The 18,338-nt window shown below is 43.6% G+C and overlaps 1 protein-coding gene across 4 annotated transcripts in view; it reads right to left on the bottom strand.

The window, feature by feature from the left end:
* The window catches only part of GRIN2B (glutamate ionotropic receptor NMDA type subunit 2B), a 291,558-nt gene that overhangs the window by 37,386 nt on the left and 235,834 nt on the right, over positions 1 to 18,338 (bottom strand). For all 4 annotated transcript variants that reach the window (XM_038386872.2, XM_038386873.2, XM_038386874.2 and 1 more), the window contains 4 exons: positions 5,727 to 5,935; positions 5,233 to 5,404; positions 3,313 to 3,466; positions 1,444 to 1,569 (listed from right to left, as the gene is read on the bottom strand). In XM_038386872.2, the coding sequence (XP_038242800.1) occupies positions 1,444 to 1,569; positions 3,313 to 3,466; positions 5,233 to 5,404; positions 5,727 to 5,935 (661 nt within the window). The remainder of the gene's footprint in view (positions 1 to 1,443; positions 1,570 to 3,312; positions 3,467 to 5,232; positions 5,405 to 5,726; positions 5,936 to 18,338) is intronic.

Here is an 18,338-nt window from a genome sequence, read left to right as displayed (position 1 = left end):
TGGTAACACCCATTGTTTCATGTTCTCTGTGTATATAAATCTCCCCATTGTATTTTCCACTGAATGCATCCGATGAAGTGAGCTGTAGCTCACGAAAGCTTACGCTCAGATAAATTTGTTAGTCTCTAAGGTGCCACAAGTACTCCTTTTCTTTTTGAGGATACAGACTAACACGGCTGCTTCTCTGAAACCAAGCAAACACTGTAACATATGCACCTGCCATCCACATCTGCACTAACAAAAACATCTGTCCGAACATGTAATATTTACAACTATTCAGACATACTATTAATTGCATCTGCCCATACAGCTAGTTTAATATCTGCATCTGGCTGCACAGCTGTATTAATATCAGCAGCTGATTGCACATCTGTATTAGTCTCTCCCTTTAACCTCATAGCTATTTTCATCTGCTCTTACATCTATTTAGATATGTGCATCTGCCCATACATGCTGTCCACCGTTCAGTGTTATTAGAGAAGTCCCCACTGGCACAGTTATACTGAAGTCTCTGTCTGTATTTCCATTACACATTTTTTTTTTTTGTCAGTGCTGTCTAACTTGGTAGTATAAATCAGCTGGAAGCAATGGCTTGGCAGGCAAGTGAACATATTTTCAAACAAACATCTGAGTTCAGCTGTTGTTAAATGACCAGTGTGCTGACAAAATAGAAGGCCTTAGGTTGAGGACCAATTCATAATGGAGTGAGATTAAGGAGAGTATAGCAACCTTAATTGCTCAGCATTCCATCTCTGCTAATGCAAAAATCCCTCTCTGTCCTCTTCTCTGACTCATCTCTTCTTCTCCCAGGGAAGAAGGCTTTTGAACATCACAGAGAGAGATCAGACTTGCCCCCTCCATTCTCCCATGCCTTGCAAAGTAACTCCTCATTCAGCCCCAGGAAAACCAATGTCTCACTTTCCCAGTCCTCTCACAACGTTTGGTCAACAAAAGAGCTTTAAAACTAAATGGGGTGGGGACACGCCCAGGTAATGGATTTCAAGTCTGGGGCATAGAAGAATATAATAGGGGAGAGTTTCTCTCTCTGGGCTTTTAAGTTTTAAAGTGAAACGTAGCACTGATGAAAGGTGGACTGGCAGTGCAGGACACTCTAATTATTCAAAAAAGGCTTACAGCAGGGCCAGTGCTAGATAACCGCATCCACTTCCCTTCCTCACCAGCTAGAAATAGTTTGGAGTTAGCACTCTATTAATGAAAGGCTCTACATAACAGTCTCCTGAGCCAAGCTGATTATCCATTATCCATACCCATTATTATCTTAAGAGTCATCTTCCCACCTCCCTCCCTTCCCTTCTTAAACAGCACATAGAGATCCAAGCGGGCTGGTTCCATGAGCATGTGTAAGGGGAAAAGGAACTCCCACTGACTAAAGAGCCAGGATGAGAAGAGAGAGAAACTTACAATCGAAAAAAGTCCTCTTACCTCTGCCATCAGCAAGGCACCGATTGTAACCCACAGGGCTGAAGTACTCAAAGACAAAGACAGCCACTGCAGAGATTATGAGCAGCATTACAAACATCATCACCCATACGTCAGCACTGAATGGTTCTGGGCAGGAAAGGAGAAAAACAGGGCACAGGGTGAAATGCCAGACACACCACAGCCAGCGTACTATCCCACTCAGAGGGCTCCATGTCGAGGTTGGGGATGGGGGGGGACTGGTTGCATAGAATAGAAAATAGCTCCAAAACCTTCACTCCCCCACCTCAAATCAAGCCTCAAAGCTTCTGAGACTGGAAAAAGTTAGTTCATTTTTTATTCCATTTTCATTGCAGGGCCAGATGTTATCAAATGCAATGATGAAATGCTTGTCCCATTAAGTCCTTCAGCTCATTTCTGGGGAACAAACAGGTTTGGATATGATTCAGCTAAGCAATTTAATTTTGGGGTGCCTGCCTGAACCAAACTGTATCCCTGAAGTTTTTGCAGTTCAACCAATGTTCCGCCCTGCCACTTGGCAATTGAGACCAGCAGGCTGCACTAGAAATGCTACAATTCATGTCCTGTGAGTGTTTGACCGAAGCTGACTTCTGCCCTTCTCCAAGCTTAAGGGGCAGTGATGGGGCTGAGCGAGTTCAGATCAAATATGACCCTGCTACAACCTTCAGTCAAAGTTTGAACCCAAACCTATTTGAAGTTCAAAAACATTGTGTTGATTTTGTTGCTGCTGCTGTTTTAAATTTCCTAGTGATATTTCAGGACCTGGCCAAAGCCAGAAAACACTGGAAAGCTTATAAGAAAAGCATTATCTCCTGAGATTCTCAGCCCAAAGAGGTTTAGATAATCTTCCTTAGGTACATGAGTAACTTCATATGGATAAGTGTTTGCAGAATCAGGGTCAGAGAGCAGACTGATCCTATAGCTCACCTTTTATTCTTTGCTATATCTCAACGTATTTTATAAAGTAAAGTGGTAAATATTAGGAATGTAGTAACTGCTTGAGGAAACACAGCAGCAATTCTGCACTCAGTGATCACTCTCAACTACCTTGGGACACTAAAACTGGGGGCTGGAATCTTGGCCTACCACAGGGATTGTGCCCCACTCTTTTTCAGAAATGCTAGTAGATAGTTATCTTCCACTGGATACTGTGCCAAAGAGAGTTTAGGTTAATGTGTCCTTGTAGGGTGACATGTCTAAAGCCATGTCTTACCACCCTCATTGTGTTATCACTAAGGACAGGCATACGTTCTGGTACGATGGCCTGTACCACTTTTCTTCTGGCTCACACTCACTGGGAGTGATACTAGCTGAGCCATCGGGCACCTCACCTACCTGGAAATCAGAACTGTGATTGCAGCAATGTAGACATACCCAAGCTAGCTTTGATCTAGCTAGCTCCCATAACAATAGAAATGAAGCCACGGCAGCATGGGCTAGTCATTTGAGTAGGCACCCAGAGTGGGCTTAACCTCACTGGTATTGTGATTGGAGTTAGCTAAATTAACGCTAGGTCAGGTATGCCCCATGTGCTGCAGTTAACCTCTGACAGCAGCGTAGACAGACCCACAGTGATACTGTGTACTGTAGGCTTAGAGCTGTATGTGAGTCACCTCCTTGCTAATATTGTGCCTAAAGGTCACTGAGAAATATTCTGGAGTTCCTGGAGTTTGAGTGTTTGAATTTGCTTGGATTTTGCTTGTTTGGGATTTTGAAATAAAACAACTTGAAGAAAAAAAATCCTTCCCTGAAACTCCTTCCTCGGGACTGTCCAGAGACTCACAAGGACTCTCTGGTTGCTTTTTCATTACACTAGTTTCCCCTCACCATCACCTCAGGAGAAGAGCTTACCTAGGAAGGCAGAAGGTGATACAGTCCCGTTGCTACGTGATACCATGACACTAATTCCTGTCTCGATGAAGGGCACAGAGAAGTCCACCACCTCTGAACGCTCCTCATTTATGGTGAGGGATCCCACCGCCATGTAGGCCCGCTTGGTGACCACCTCAGGTAAGGAGAAAGACGGACAATTACTGAGGCTGGTTCCACTCATGTCTCATAGTTAAGGACCCCACCCCCATCAGTATCTTCTCCCACTCCTATATTTTCATACATTCCTTTAGGCCTGGAATTCTCTCCCTGTCCTTACTTCCATCATTTCCTCTTTCTTATCTCTCTTCAAGACATACTTTTTCCAAGAGATTTATAAATATTAAACTTCTACTCAAAGAATGTTGTGTGTATTAAAAAAATGATATTTAAAGTATATCTGTGTAGCGCTCAGGATAAACACATCATCTGTCTAGAAGGAAAGTTATCTTATTTCTGTTGTCCTTGTCTTCCCTTCCATCTGTGAATGTCTGTCATTATCCCTTATATGTCTTGCCTTAATTTAGATCATAAACTCTTTGGTGCAGGGACACGTGACAGTCAGTAACCTTATGTTCATCCTTTTTACAAGACCATGATCAATTTTGTACAAAGTGTGCCTGGTGAGGTATCATTTGAAAACTCATAATTTGCTGAACATTAGTGCCCCGCTAAAAATGCGTGGCAACATTGTATGTGAAGTTATAAAATTCTACTGTATAAGATATGTTCCAAATTTAGAAAACCCAGCACAAACCTTAGAGACAAAAGGCAAACTGATGCTTCAGCCAGGTGTCAACATTAGCAAACGGACTATCACCTGATTAAGCAGCCATTCTTTGTCAGGAAGAAGGGTGTGAGCAAGACATTTACATCTTGGCAATGGAACAACTGGAGGTTCCCGTGCAAACAGACTGGCTGCCATCTGAACCCCAGCTGAAGATGATTCTCAAAGAGGTGGAAGAGATATAAAAAAGAGGAACAGAGTTCCCAAATCACCTCTCTCTCTTCATCTCTGCTCATGGCATCAAGCACACATGAAAGACAAAAGAAGCATCACTGAACTGTGGGAATGGTCCTGGCTGAAGGAAGCCAGCTAGACTGCCGTAAGCTTGTGGTGAGAGAAATCTTTTTGCTTTAAATGCATTTAGCTTGCTAAATTAGGTATTAGTTTGTGTTTTATCTTTTATTTCTTTGTAACCAGTTCTGTTTTTATGCCTTATTACTTGTAATTCCTTAAAATCTTTCTGTAATTAATAAACTTCTTGTATTGTTTTATCTAAGCCAGTGTGTTTGGGTTGAAGTGTTTGGGGGACAACATTTGAGGTAACAAAATGTGTGCATATCATTTTCTATTAATGAAACAATGGACTTCCTATGAGCGTGCATTGTCCAGGACGGTACTGGGCAGTACAAGACGCACATTTCTGGGGGAAAGTCTGGGACTGGGATTTTGCTGGTGTTACTCTGCAGTATAATTCCAGGGTGGAAGGCTGTCTGTCTGAAGCACTCTTGCATGATAGCTTGGGGTAATTAACATGCTGAAGGCTGTGTGTGAGCAAGCCAGGAATGGCTGCTCTCACAGTGAAGCAGTGTGAAAGGCTGGAGAACTGAGGGGACTCAGCTGTCCAACAGTCCAGATTGTACCTTGGGCAATATCACAGGACATCTCCTTTTATTTGATTGTAAAGTTCCAAACACACGGGGCACAGTAAAAAATAATAAATAATAAATGAGAGGGATTATAGCTATTGTTCAGCAGTGAGCATGCCACAATGGATTCATTTTTATGAGGTCTCATCTGTCCCTTCCCAGGAAGGGGAACTAATCAGAACTTGGCCTAGGATCTGACTCCAGAGCCCAGCCTCTGGGTAAAGCTCAGCCCCACCCTTCATTGCTTACCTCCCCAATCATTCCATTCCACGTCCCATTGATCTTCTTCCCATGCTTGCCATTGGTCACCAGGTACAGGTCATAGGTGAACTTGACAGACTTGGAGATTTTCTTGAGGATGTCAATGCAGAACCCCTTGCAGCATTTCTTGACGTAATCAGGCTCCTCGTCCGTCTTGTTCCTGACCAGTCACAATAATAAGGGATTAAGTCTGAGGAGAACTCCCTCTGCTATCCCCCCTCTATTCCCAGAATACCTCCCCTTACTCCCTGAACACACTTCTCATGAAGACCCTAGCATGTGGTACCACTGCTGAGGGGCAAAACGAGCCAAGCTTGCAGGGCTTGTCTGGCTGGCTGTACCAGTGACAAGAGGCAGCATGGGCCAGGTTGAGAGAGCCCAGATGGCTTAACTGGAGCAGAGTATCAGGGCAAGCCAAGAAGGCTCCACCTGCTTTGTGGAGAACAGTGAGCCAGAAGGACAAAGATTGTGTGAGTGCCTACTCGGTCACGATGCGCTTTTGGCAGGGAACCGTATTCCTCATGCAGGTGCCACTTAGTGGATCCACACTCTCCACAATAACGAACGGTGCCTCCTCTAGGGTCACAATACTCAGATGGTCATCCTCACGCTCCTCAGAATCAGGGTACAGCTCAAAGCGGGGCCACACATAATACTTCATCTGGAGGCTCTTGTCCTTCCATTTCCCCACCTGCGGAGACACAAACAAGACAGAAACACGTGACTGCCCAATCCCTCTCCAAGTTACCCTGTAGCGTATTGTCTGGAGACAAGAGGTCCCCAGAGTGCCTGAGTCCACTCACATGTGCAAGAACTTTTTTGAGAGGCAGACCTTGGGGAAATGGGTTAACAATAGAGAAGATCACACAGGAAATGAGTTTGGAGAGTCCCTTTGGCATAATAATCAGACTCTGTTCTCAGATGGGCTAAAACTGAAATAAGAGGAGAGCTACATGTCAGGATTGAGTTTCCCTGGGTGGAGGGGACCATTGCTGGAATAGCTGGGGGTGCTATAAGTCAGGATTGACCATACATAAGCAGAGCTTTGAAGGAAAAGCTCATTTAACAGTTTCCAACACGATCCAGCTCAAATCTTTCCAGTGTTATCACTCCTGCACTTTCACAATCACTAAATGGCATAGCTGTACAGATTAGATGCAGATAAAGAATTGGTGCTCTGTCTTCCTGAAGCATGAGAAGATATTTCAGGGAGATTCTATTACTTTTATTTATGTTACTTTTGCTTAAGGAAATACTACAATCTTACCCTTTCAGCCACTACTCTCATTTTTTGGGTAAACATGGACTTCCTTGTTGCAGGGGGTTCCTTTGTTTAGCTGTTGCTATGTACACCCCACAGACAGGAGTTATTCTTTTGAAGCCATTGCAATCTCCCACCAGGTGATGTAGTTAAAACACACACTACCCGGGGTAAGATATTCCTTACAGAAATTCCAGAAAAACCCACCTATGATGCTTTCAAACATCAAAGTCTCACCTCTGCTCACATTTTCGCCCATCCCATCACAATTGACACTAATAAGCATCTTGCTTGGCAGCTTCAGCTGAACAGGCCAGGTCTGAATGGGTCTTGAGAACAAACTCCCCACTCATTCCTAGAAGCAATGCCTCCAGATCAGAGTTGAGGTACATTGATGGTGGGGGCGGTATGTGTGCATAGGAAGCATGACCTGCTGCTGCTCATGGTGTACCTGCTCTGTGGTTAAATAGAGGGCTGGAGTCTCCAGCGGCTGTCAACCTTTCACTGAATTTCATTTTTAAAAATTACAGGGGGAAAAGCACTTATTAGAGCCTTTTTAAGTGTCAAAGGTTATTCAATAAAAATCAAAGCTGTTCTGGTGTTTTGCATTTGATGGCATCTAGAACCAGCATAAAACATTTATTGCTTTTTAAAAACCTTCATCTGACTTAAAAAAGAGCAAATACTCAGAGTGGGTTTATTCAGTAAATTGTTCAAAGGAACAAAAAAGTCACTCCGGGGCAGCAGTGACCCCATAACCCCCTCCCAGTGCCAACACAGTCCTGTAGGGGGATGGCAACGGTGTGCTGTCAGAAGGTTGAGCAGCTGGTGGAGCTGGGTCAGCCCATGGGAACCTGAAGATCAGAAGCTGGCAGCAGATGCCAGGAATGGGCTGCATCTGACATTCTCGTGATCCTGAGGGATCGCCATATTCAAAACAGGAAACAAATTCAGCCATTTTTTCCTTTCTTTTTTTAAAGTACATTTTCATGCCAGATTAATACCCCAGGGGACTGATGGCCTCTGTTTATCCTCAGAACAGGTAAAACTTTGGCAACAAAAGAGAAAATTCTCTCCCCAATCTCATACTTCAGCACTAATCAAGATGGTCCATTTCTGAGGGGCAGAGGACAGTTTTCTCTATGGTCCATTGGTCTCTTTGGCCTCTCTGCTGAGAATGACAACAAGGAGCCCAAAGAGAGCCATTTGTGCTGGTGGTTTCTGCAGTTTGGATTTATGCTCATGAAGAACTGGGCTCAGATCAGAAGGCCATTTCACTCAGGCCACAAAACAAGCTGGCAGATAGGAACAACTTTCATTTAAATGACAGACTTGAGGCTGGATTGGCACTAGTGAGCTACAGGCAAAAGGGCATCCCCAGCACACATCCATCCCAGACACACATTCAGGAACATTTGTTAACATTATCAATAAGTGGTGAGTGAAAGAGACATCTTTCCATGTCATAGCAGCACATAGAAACCACAGCAATATATAAACCCCTAAAGCATAGACGATAGACAGATAGATAGACAGAGGAGTCAGGCCTGACTCATAACTTCCCATGGTTCCCGATGAAAGAGATGGGGAGCTCATAGAACGGTAGGCCAGGAATATTTTTTTGTGTTGTATTATATGGGGTAAATTTATGTGGCTTAAGATGGGAATGGCAGCCCAGCAACACCACAGTGTGAGCACTGAAGTACCTAAACTGCAAACACAGCAGTACACAACCTGTTCACCTGCCCATCAGAGGGTAATGAAATAACAGCACAACTTAAAAACCATTCCATTCCAATAAGCTTTTATAAATTGCCCAAAGAGGAGGAAAAAGAGAAGGTATGTAAGTGGGTTGGTCTAAATTTTCAAGTGTACGATAAATGCCTCAATAACGTGTCCAAATCCTACATTTCAGTGCTCAAATGAACACTCGGGCACATAAAACAGGCATTTCCATGTCTATAGGTAAGTGCTGATTTGAGAGTACAAAGGCAGGAGATGTATAGCCTGCTGACCTAGGAAAACGGGGGGGATGGGGCAATGTTTTTAAGTATTTGTGATAGACAATGTGCATTTGGGAGAGTTAATGTGTACAAGTGTGAATATGGGAGAGTAAATGGGTATGAGTGTGAATTCAAGAAAGTGTGTGCATAAGGCAGTGTGAGGATAAGGAGAAGAGTGACAGAAATGTGTGTTTCAGAGTAGCAGCCGTGTTAGTCTGTATTAGCAAAAAGAAAAGGAGTACTTGTGACACCTTAGAGACTAACAAATTTATTGGAGCATAAGCTTTCATGAGCTACAGCTCACTTCATCGGATGCATTCAGTGGAAAATACAGAGGGGAGATTGATATACACACACAGAGAACATGAAACAATGGGTTTATCATACACACTGTAAGGAGAGTGATCACTTAAGATAAGCCATCACCAGCAGCGGGGGGGGGGGGAAAGGAGGAAAACCTTTCATGGTGACAAGCAAGGTAGGCTATTTCCAGCAGTTAACAAGAATATCTGAAAAGAAAAGGAGTACTTGTGGCACCTTAGAGACTAACAAATTTATTAGAGCATAAGCTTTCGTGAGCTACAGCTCACTTCATCGGATGCATTTGTCTGAGACATGTCTTAGACATGAGACATGATTTCATGATTTTCATGATTTCAACAATTTCCATCGCACCATCAACCTCAGCCTGGACCAGTCCACACAAGAGATCCACTTCCTGGACACTACGGTGCTAATAAGCGATGGTCACATAAACACCACCCTATATCGGAAACCTACTGACCGCTATTCCTACCTAAATGCCTCTAGCTTTCATCCAGATCATACCACACAATCCATTGTCTACAGCCAAGCTCTACGATATAACCGCATTTGCTCCAACCCCTCAGACAGAGACAAACACCTACAAGACCTCTATCATGCATTCCTACAACTACAATACCCACCTGCTGAAGTGAAGAAACAGATCGACAGAGCCAGAAGAGTATCCAGAAGTCACCTACTACAGGACAGGCCCAACAAAGAAAATAACAGAACGCCACTAGCCATCACCTTCAGCCCCCAACTAAAACCTCCCCAACGCATCATCAAGGGTCTACAACCTATCCTGAAGGACGACCCATCACTCTCACAGATCTTGGGAGACAGGCCAGTCCTTGCTTACAGACAGCCCCCCAATCTGAAGCAAATACTCACCAGCAACCACACACCACACAACAGAACCACTAACCCAGGAACCTATCCTTGTAACAAGGCCCATTGCCAACTCTGTCCACATATCTATTCAGGGGATACCATCATAGGGCCTAATCACATCAGCCACACTATCAGAGGCTCGTTCACCTGCGCATCTACCAATGTGATATATGCCATCATGTGCCAGCAATGCCCCTCTGCCATGTACATTGGCCAAACTGGACAGTCTCTACGTAAAAGAATGAATGGACACAAATCAGACATCAAGAATTATAACATTCAAAAACCAGTTGGAGAACACTTCAATCTCTCTGGTCACTCGATTACAGACCTAAGAGTGGCTATCCTTCAACAAAAAAGCTTCAAAAACAGACTCCAAGGAGAGACTGCTGAATTGGAATTAATTTGCAAACTGGATACAATTAACTTAGGCTTGAATAGAGACTGGGAATGGATGAGTCATTACACAAAGTAAAACTATTTCCCCATGTTATTTCTCCCCCCCACCCCACCCCCCACTGTTCCTCAGATATTCTTGTTAACTGCTGGAAATAGCCTACCTTGCTTGTCACCATGAAAGGTTTTCCTCCTTTCCCGTCCCTGTTGCTGGTGATGGCTTATCTTAAGTGATCACTCTCCTTACAGTGTGTATGATAAACCCATTGTTTCATGTTCTCTGTGTGTGTATATCAATCTCCCCTCTGTTTTTTCCACCAAATGCATCCGATGAAGTGAGCTGTAGCTCACGAAAGCTTATGCTTCAATAAATTTGTTCGTCTCTAAGGTGCCACAAGTACTCCTTTTCTTTTTGAGAAATGTGTGTGTGTGCATATCAGTGTAAAAGAGAGAGGGAGAGAGAAAATGCAAGCAAAGGTAGATCTGAGTGTATTTTTATATGGTATATATCTATGCGAGAGGGAAGGAGCAATGTGTTGTGAGGACAGAGGTTAGTTTCAACAAAATAAAATGTCACAGATTTGTCTTGGCCAAGTCATTAAAAGTGATGCCTGCAGTTAAAGAATATAACCTGCCAGCCAGCGCAAAGCAGAGTGAGGCACTTCTGACATCTCAGTGTGTTTTGGGGCAGCTTGTAAATTCTTATTACTCCAGTGTTTACTCAATTCCTGCATAAGCCAGAGATGCTCAGGGTTCTTGCGCCACACATCCCATTTATTTACTCATTATACAGTTCTGAGAACCCACCCACTTGTAACACCAAAACCTTATCCAATCAGACATCAGTCACCAAAATTCCCCACAGGAAGTCTCAAGGAAAGGAGAATACATTCTCCTATCTCCCCTTACTTCTTTTTCTTAGTGTTACCAAGTCACTAAGATATTATAAAACAGAAAGGAGCCAATGGACTGATCTAATTAATATTTTGTACAGTACGCAGTCAAAAGCAGGAGGTTAACCAATCCCAAGCTAACAAAACCCAAATAAATATTATCCCTTTGTAAATAATATGGAAACGCAGATTGGATAGATATCATTGTCAATCACGTCACTCTTTTTCCCTACAGGCCACTTCCTTGAATAATTATTAAGGAGGAAATTTAATTATAAGTGAGGAAAAAAAACAATTGGGATGCATAACCGGCACAGATCTTTGTCCCCAAATCTCAATCCCTGAAGGCCACTCAAACCTTTTCTGAGACCTAAAAAAGCTTGAAAAAGCTTCCAAAGTTTAGAAACCTCTCTGAATAATTCTGCACCTACCATGTCTTGGAACTGGGACCAAAGAGTGCGCAAAGGTCAGTATGGCTGGCTCTAAACATGGTTTGTGCTCATAAATCATTGCTCAAACTTGATTAGTAACAAAGGCTAACGAGCAGCATTCTGCTCCTGCCAAACTCTTGGACTGGCACATAGCTGTCTTCCTGTCACCCACCAGGACACGGGTTTTGTTTGTTTGTTTGTTTGTTTGTTCAGAGTTGACATGATACACTAATCACGTTTGTGTAACCGATTTGCATGGTCTTGCTTATTCCTAGCTAGCCAGGTGGTAGGACAGCCCAGAACCCCACATGCTGTGTGCCACTTTGTACATGTCACCAGAGTACTTTGTTCTCTGTTGAGGCACTATAGGATAGCTGTTCAGAGTTTCCAGAGTGCATTTAGGCAAACAAGGCACGGCAGTATACCAGGTATGGACACACAAACACAGCTGCTGTGTGACAAACTGAACTTTGTAACCTGTGACCAGTTAAGATGACCATTCCTCATCTAATCATTACAAAAACCCTGGTTAAAAGTTGTCATGTGGACATAGCCAAAAATATGTCACTCCAGTGAGATTTCCAAGACTTTCTCCTTCCAACTGGGTCAGAGAACTAGCATCCCTTGTGTTTTTCTTAGTATTTCATTTTTATCTGGCCTGGAGAACACAAAGGCCACTTGGGGAACTCTTTAATTAAAAGTTAAAGGATGTGACCATTCAGAGGTTTGGGTTTTACATTCTGGGCAAGACTCCTTCCAGATACTGTTTTGGGTGAAGTGTCCAGAGGTACAGGTTCAAGTTTGGGACAAAAAAATTCAGGAGGCTCAGCTTCTTGTTTGGGTGATGATAAAAGGGGACTGGACAATGTTGTTAATATTTTGCATGAAGCTTCAGGAAGATCAAGTTTTAGCACAGCTTCTTTCTGGTTCTTATTTTATCCAGGCTTGATCGCCTTCTTGCACTGTCTTATACCACCTCTACCCTCATCCCTACAGTTCATAAGAGGTCACAAATAGGAATGAGGGTATTTCAGTTGCATTTAAAAAGTGACCAAAAAGGTCACCCAAAGCTCATTTGGGAATCCAAACCTTTCCCGAGGTTCAACAAAACTCAGATAATATTACCCCCCTATCATTTTTAATGTTCGCAGTTGCCTTTGTGCTTCCTAATTCCAGTGCTGAAATACCATAAGGAAGGAGAAGAGGGGTGGTGCAGCCTAAGACTCAGGAGAACTGGATTTAATTCTCTGCTCTGACACAAAACTTCCTAAGTGACCTGGGCTAGGGACTTCTCTGTCCTTCAGTTCCTCATCTGTAAAATGGGGATAATAATACTTTCCTATCTCAATTGTGCGAATAAACACAAAATGCCTTGAGTGTGATACTGGCAGACCAGGTGCCAGCTCATGCCAAGGTCCCCATGTCTCATTTGAACAAAGACAAACACATAGTTGAAATCCATCTGGCTCACTGTGTGTTAGTATTGTTAAAATAAGTATTAGAATCAAATGAATGTGTTTAGTATTTAGACTTTATGGAACGCTTGAAAGTTGCTGCATGCACTGATCTCACTTCTAACATCTGTATCTCATACTGTAAGGAAGTGTTTGAGCTGTTGTATTGTGAGCCTCTGTCCCTGTGTAAGTCACCAGACAGGACAGAGACATTAAGCAGTGTGAAGGGCTGATCTTCAACAGGTGTTACACCCTTCCCAAAAGGAAAGGTCAGGACTAATGTGGGAAATTGGGAGTGGAATTTTCCTATGTACCCTCAACAAGATGACAAAGGACTTTTGTTGTCCTGGTCTCCTCCCAGTGAAGATGAATCATGCAAGTGGATTCCTCCTATCAACTGAGTTTGCAGCTGAGAGCGCATGGCAAGAGGGGGATAAAAGTCCCAAACAAAAGGAACTTGACAGGTTTCAGAGTAGCAGCCATGTTAGTCTGTATTCGCAAAAAGAAAAGGAGTACTTGTGGCACCTGAGAGACTAACAAATTTATTTGTGCATAAACTTTCGTGAGCTACAGCTCACTTCATCGGATGCATTCAGTGGAAAATACAGCAGGGAGATTGATATACATAGAGAACATGAAACAATGGGTGTTACCATACACACTGTAAGGAGAGTGATCACTTAAGGTGAGCTATTAAGCAGGAGGGGGGGTGGGGGACCTTTTGTAGTGATAATCAAGGTGAGCCATTTCCAGCAGTTGATAAGAACGTCTGAGGAACAGTGGCGGGTGGGGAACAAACATGGGGAAATAGTTTTACTTTGTGTAATGACATATTCACTCCCTGTTTTTATTCAAGCCTAAGTTAATTGTATCCAGTTTGCAAATTAATTCCAATTCAGCAGTCTCTCTGGTTGGAGTCTGTTCTTGAAGTTTTTTTGTTTTTTTAAGTGACTTGATTCTTGGGGTAAGGACCATTTATCACAGAGGTGAGCTCACCCGTGTGGTGACTTAGATTGAAGTCCCCAAGCAGGTTGCCTGTGACTCTATGTTTAGGCTGTCATGGCACCTGAGAAGTTTACACTTGATAATTGGTTGGTGAAATTGAAGTGTAGAACTCGCAGTCTATCTGAGGTTTGTACCCTGGTTCATCAGTCTGCCCTGAGGGCGGTATTCATGCTCTTGATTCACTGCAGGCAGCATTACATTGAAGGGTTCAGATACTATGGCAACGGGGGCCATATAAGTGCATAAGATAGAAAGACAAGGAAACATTTATGTTCCTAATTTAGAATTAGAAGTAGGAAGATGAAATCTTGTGAGGCGAACCTGCTCTTGGGGGGTGGGGTGGGGAGGGGTTCAGTCTGGAGATCTCCAGGCATAGGTTGGTAAGCATCATTAGTCTCATTGCCCAGGTGGGGGAATGATGCCTAAGGGTAGGTCTACACAGCAAAGACAAACCTGTGGCTGGCCTGTGCCAGCTGACTCAGGTCCTCGGGGCTCGGGCTGCGGGGTTGTTTCATTGCTGTGTAGACTTTCTAGTCAGGCTGGAGCCTGAGCTCTGGGACCCTCCCGCCTCGCAAGGTCCTAGAGCCCAGGGCCCCTGGCTGAGCCCAGATGGTTACACTGCAATGAAAGAACCCCGCAGCCTGAGCCCCGCAAGCCTGTGTCAGCTGAAGGTATCTAGTGCTGTGTAGGCATACCCTGAGGCACAGAGCTGTCAAGTGTTTGCTCTGCATCCCGCAACGAATGGATGTTAAAGCAGAGACTATAACTCAGGTCTCCTGCCTCCTAGTCTTGTGCCTCAACCACTAGACAGATAGTGATGCCTCCCACGCAGCCACTTGAACAGACTTTCAATCTTAACCTTTATTGAGGCTTGTCAGTCACTGGTTGTAAGCTTCCACGGGTGACATCACAGCTATTTCCCTCTGGAACACCTCTGATGTAACAAAAGCACATCACCAGAGGCGTTGGCATGCAACTGAACAAGCAGGGGGAGAAGAAATACCACTGAGAGTGAAAATCTCCTGCTTACAAACACATGGGCTCATTAATTAGCCACATCAGCCAAAGAAAAAAAAGAATATTTGTGAATGTTCCATATGCAAATTAATTAACATGAAAACAATGTCCCTTCTCGAGCATCAAGTTCACCTTCCACAACCACCTGGTGAAGTCTGATGCCCTTACTACATCTGCACAACAGGGAATTGTTTCTAATGGGCTTTTGCTTCAGCGAGAACGATCACTGCAGGGCTGGAGGGACTACTCCTTCTTCTGTTTGTACAACTCCTAGCATTCTGTGGACACTACACAGCATAAAGTAACTGCTTTTGCTTTCCATCTCTCAATCCTATGGCTCTCCAAATAAAATAATTTCCAGGAATGCAGTCCTCTGCTCACTTCAAATTGGCATTTACACTGCTCTTGCCATTCACTGAGATGCCACCAATTGGTTGTTTCTTTACTGGTATCTTTGCTTGCTTTTTTGTCGGTGTTTAAGTCCTACCCTCTGCCCTAATTAGCCCAAGAATGTTTAAGAGGTGTACTCTAAGAGTGCCTGTGTTTTGTAAAGTCATGAAATATAGTGTTCTCTGGTATCATAGCGGGAGAGCTACATGAATGATGAGGTGACCACCTCTGTAAATTACTCCTTATGCCAGAACTGATGTGAGAACTGTCAAATGTTGCTGATGTCAGAACTCATGGCTTACTGTAGTGGAAGGCCTGGCTTCTGGTAGTGGAGCTCACACTAGATGGTGACAGGTTTCAGAGTAGCAGCCGTGTTAGTCTGTATTCGCAAAAAGAAAAGGAGTACTTGTGGCACCTTAGAGACTAACAAATTTATTTGAGCATAAGCTTTCGTGAGCTACAGCTCACTTCATCGGATGCATTTGGTGGAAAAAACAGAGGGGAGATTTATATACACACAAAAAGAACATGAAACAATGGGTTTATCATACACACTGTAAGGAGAGTGATCACTTAAGATAAGCCATCACCAGCAGCAGGGGGGGAAAAGGAGGAAAACCTTTCATGGTGACAAACAAAGTAGGCAAATTCCAGCAGTTAACAAGAATATTTGAGGAACAGTGGGGGTGGGGTGGGGGGGAGAAATAACATGGGGAAATAGTTTTACTTTGTGTAATGACCCATCCATTCCCAGTCTCTATTCAAGCCTAAATTAATTGTATCCAGTCACATCAGCTGGATGTTAAATTGTATCCAGTTTACATCAGCCACACTATCAGAGGCTCGTTCACCTGCACATCTACCAATGTGATATATGCCATCATGTGCCAGCAATGCCCCTCTGCCATGTACATTGGCCAAACTGGACAGTCTCTACGTAAAAGAATGAATGGACACAAATCAGACGTCAAGAATTATAACATTCAAAAACCAGTTGGAGAACACTTCAATCTCTCTGGTCACTCGATTACAGACCTAAGAGTGGCTATCCTTCAACAAAAAAGCTTCAAAAACAGACTCCAAGGAGAGACTGCTGAATTGGAATTAATTTGCAAACTGGATACAATTAACTTAGGCTTGAATAGAGACTGGGAATGGATGAGTCATTACACAAAGTAAAACTATTTCCCCATGTTATTTCTCCCCCCCACCCCACCCCCCACTGTTCCTCAAATATTCTTGTTAACTGCTGGAATTAGCCTACCTTGCTTGTCACCATGAAAGGTCTTCCTCCTTTTCCCCCCCTGCTGCTGGTGATGGCTTATCTTAAGTGATCACTCTCCTTACAGTGTGTATGATAAACCCATTGTTTCATGTTCTCTGTGTGTGTATATAAATCTCTCCTCTGTTTTTTCCACCAAATGCATCCGATGAAGTGAGCTGTAGCTCACGAAAGCTTATGCTCTAATAAATTTGTTAGTCTCTAAGGTGCCACAAGTACTCCTTTTCTTTTAGATGGTGATAGAGAGTCCTTTTTTTTTTGCACGGAAGGTTGTGGCTCATAGTACCGGTAACAGAAGGCCTACATGGCTTCCGGTAGCTGAAGGCATGGTTAGTGTTGGTGACTGATTAATAGATTCATAGATATTAAGGTCAGAAGGGACCATTCTGATCATCTAGTCCGACCTCCTGCACAGCGCAGGCCACAGAATCTCACCCACCCACTCCTATGAAAAACTTCACCCATGTCTGAGCTATTGAAGTCCTTAAATCATGGTTTAAGGACTTCAAGGAGCAGAGAAGCCTCCCTCAAGTCAACCATGCCCCATGCTACAGAGGAAGGCGAAAAACCTCCAGGGCCTCTACAATCTGCCCTGGAGGAAAATTCCTTCCCGACCCCAAATATGGTGATCAGCTAAACCCTGGGCATATGGGCAAGATTCACCAGCCAGATACTACTGAAAATTCTTTCCTGGGTAACTCAGATCCCATCCATCTAATATCCCATCTCAGGGGATTTGGCCTATTTACCCTGAATATTTAAAGATCAATTATTTACCAAAATCCCATTATCCCATCATACCATCTCCTCCATAAACTTATCAAGTAGAATCTTAAAACCAGATAGATCTTTTGCCCCCACTGCTTCCCTTGGAAGGCTATTCCAAAACTTCACTCCTCTGATAGTTAAAAACCTTCGTCTGATTTCAAGTCTAAACTTCCTGGTGGCCAGTTTATACCCATTTGTTCTTGTGTCCACATTGGTGCTGAGCTTAAATAATTCCTCTCCCTCTCCTGTATTTATCCCTCTGACATATTTATAGAGAGCAATCATATCTCCCCTCAATCTTCTTTTAGTATTGGTATTAGACTGGTATGAATAGCTTCCAGATGTAGAGCTCATGGATTACAACAGCAGCAGCCATGGCTTATGGTAACGGAGGGTGTGATGAACATATCTTACGGGGGTGGAAGGCACAGCTTAATATGGTGGCAGAGGGTGTCATTTATGGTTGGGGAGGCCATGTTTTATATAGTGTGATGGAGATGTGGTCTACTGTGGTGAACAGTGTGTGGCTTATCCTGCAGCAAATAGTTCTCTGGATTTATACAAATGCAAAGGAACAGCTCTTCCATACGTGCTAGGCTCCCTTTACATAAATCTTAAACATAGCTCAGATACAATACCCCACCATAACTAAAGTGCAGCCGTACTGTTCAATATAACCATCTACAGCCAATCAGGCAACACAAACCCTAGGCTCAGCCTTCTTCTGCAACAATTCTGCACCCTGGCAAGCCCCCACCCCCTTTGAAATGCCTGGGGGAAGAAAGATGAGCATTTCACCATCTCTTAAGGGTCATCAGATTCAGCTTATTTTGGACTAAGGTCAGGACAAGCAAACTCCAAAGGCATGATGCCCCTACAGAGAATACCAAACCAGTAGGGCTTCATCTTGAGCTCCTCTGCTTTTCTCCACTGTGGTAGTGTGGCCCAAGGGAAAAAGGTGGCAGACTTTTTGAGGACAAGGTGGTCAGAGGCATGT

Source organism: Dermochelys coriacea, chromosome 1, assembly GCF_009764565.3.
Source record: "Dermochelys coriacea isolate rDerCor1 chromosome 1, rDerCor1.pri.v4, whole genome shotgun sequence".
Classification (NCBI taxonomy): Eukaryota; Metazoa; Chordata; order Testudines; family Dermochelyidae; genus Dermochelys; species Dermochelys coriacea.
Note: the sequence above shows the minus strand (reverse complement) of the source record. Positions and strands in the feature narration are given on the sequence as shown.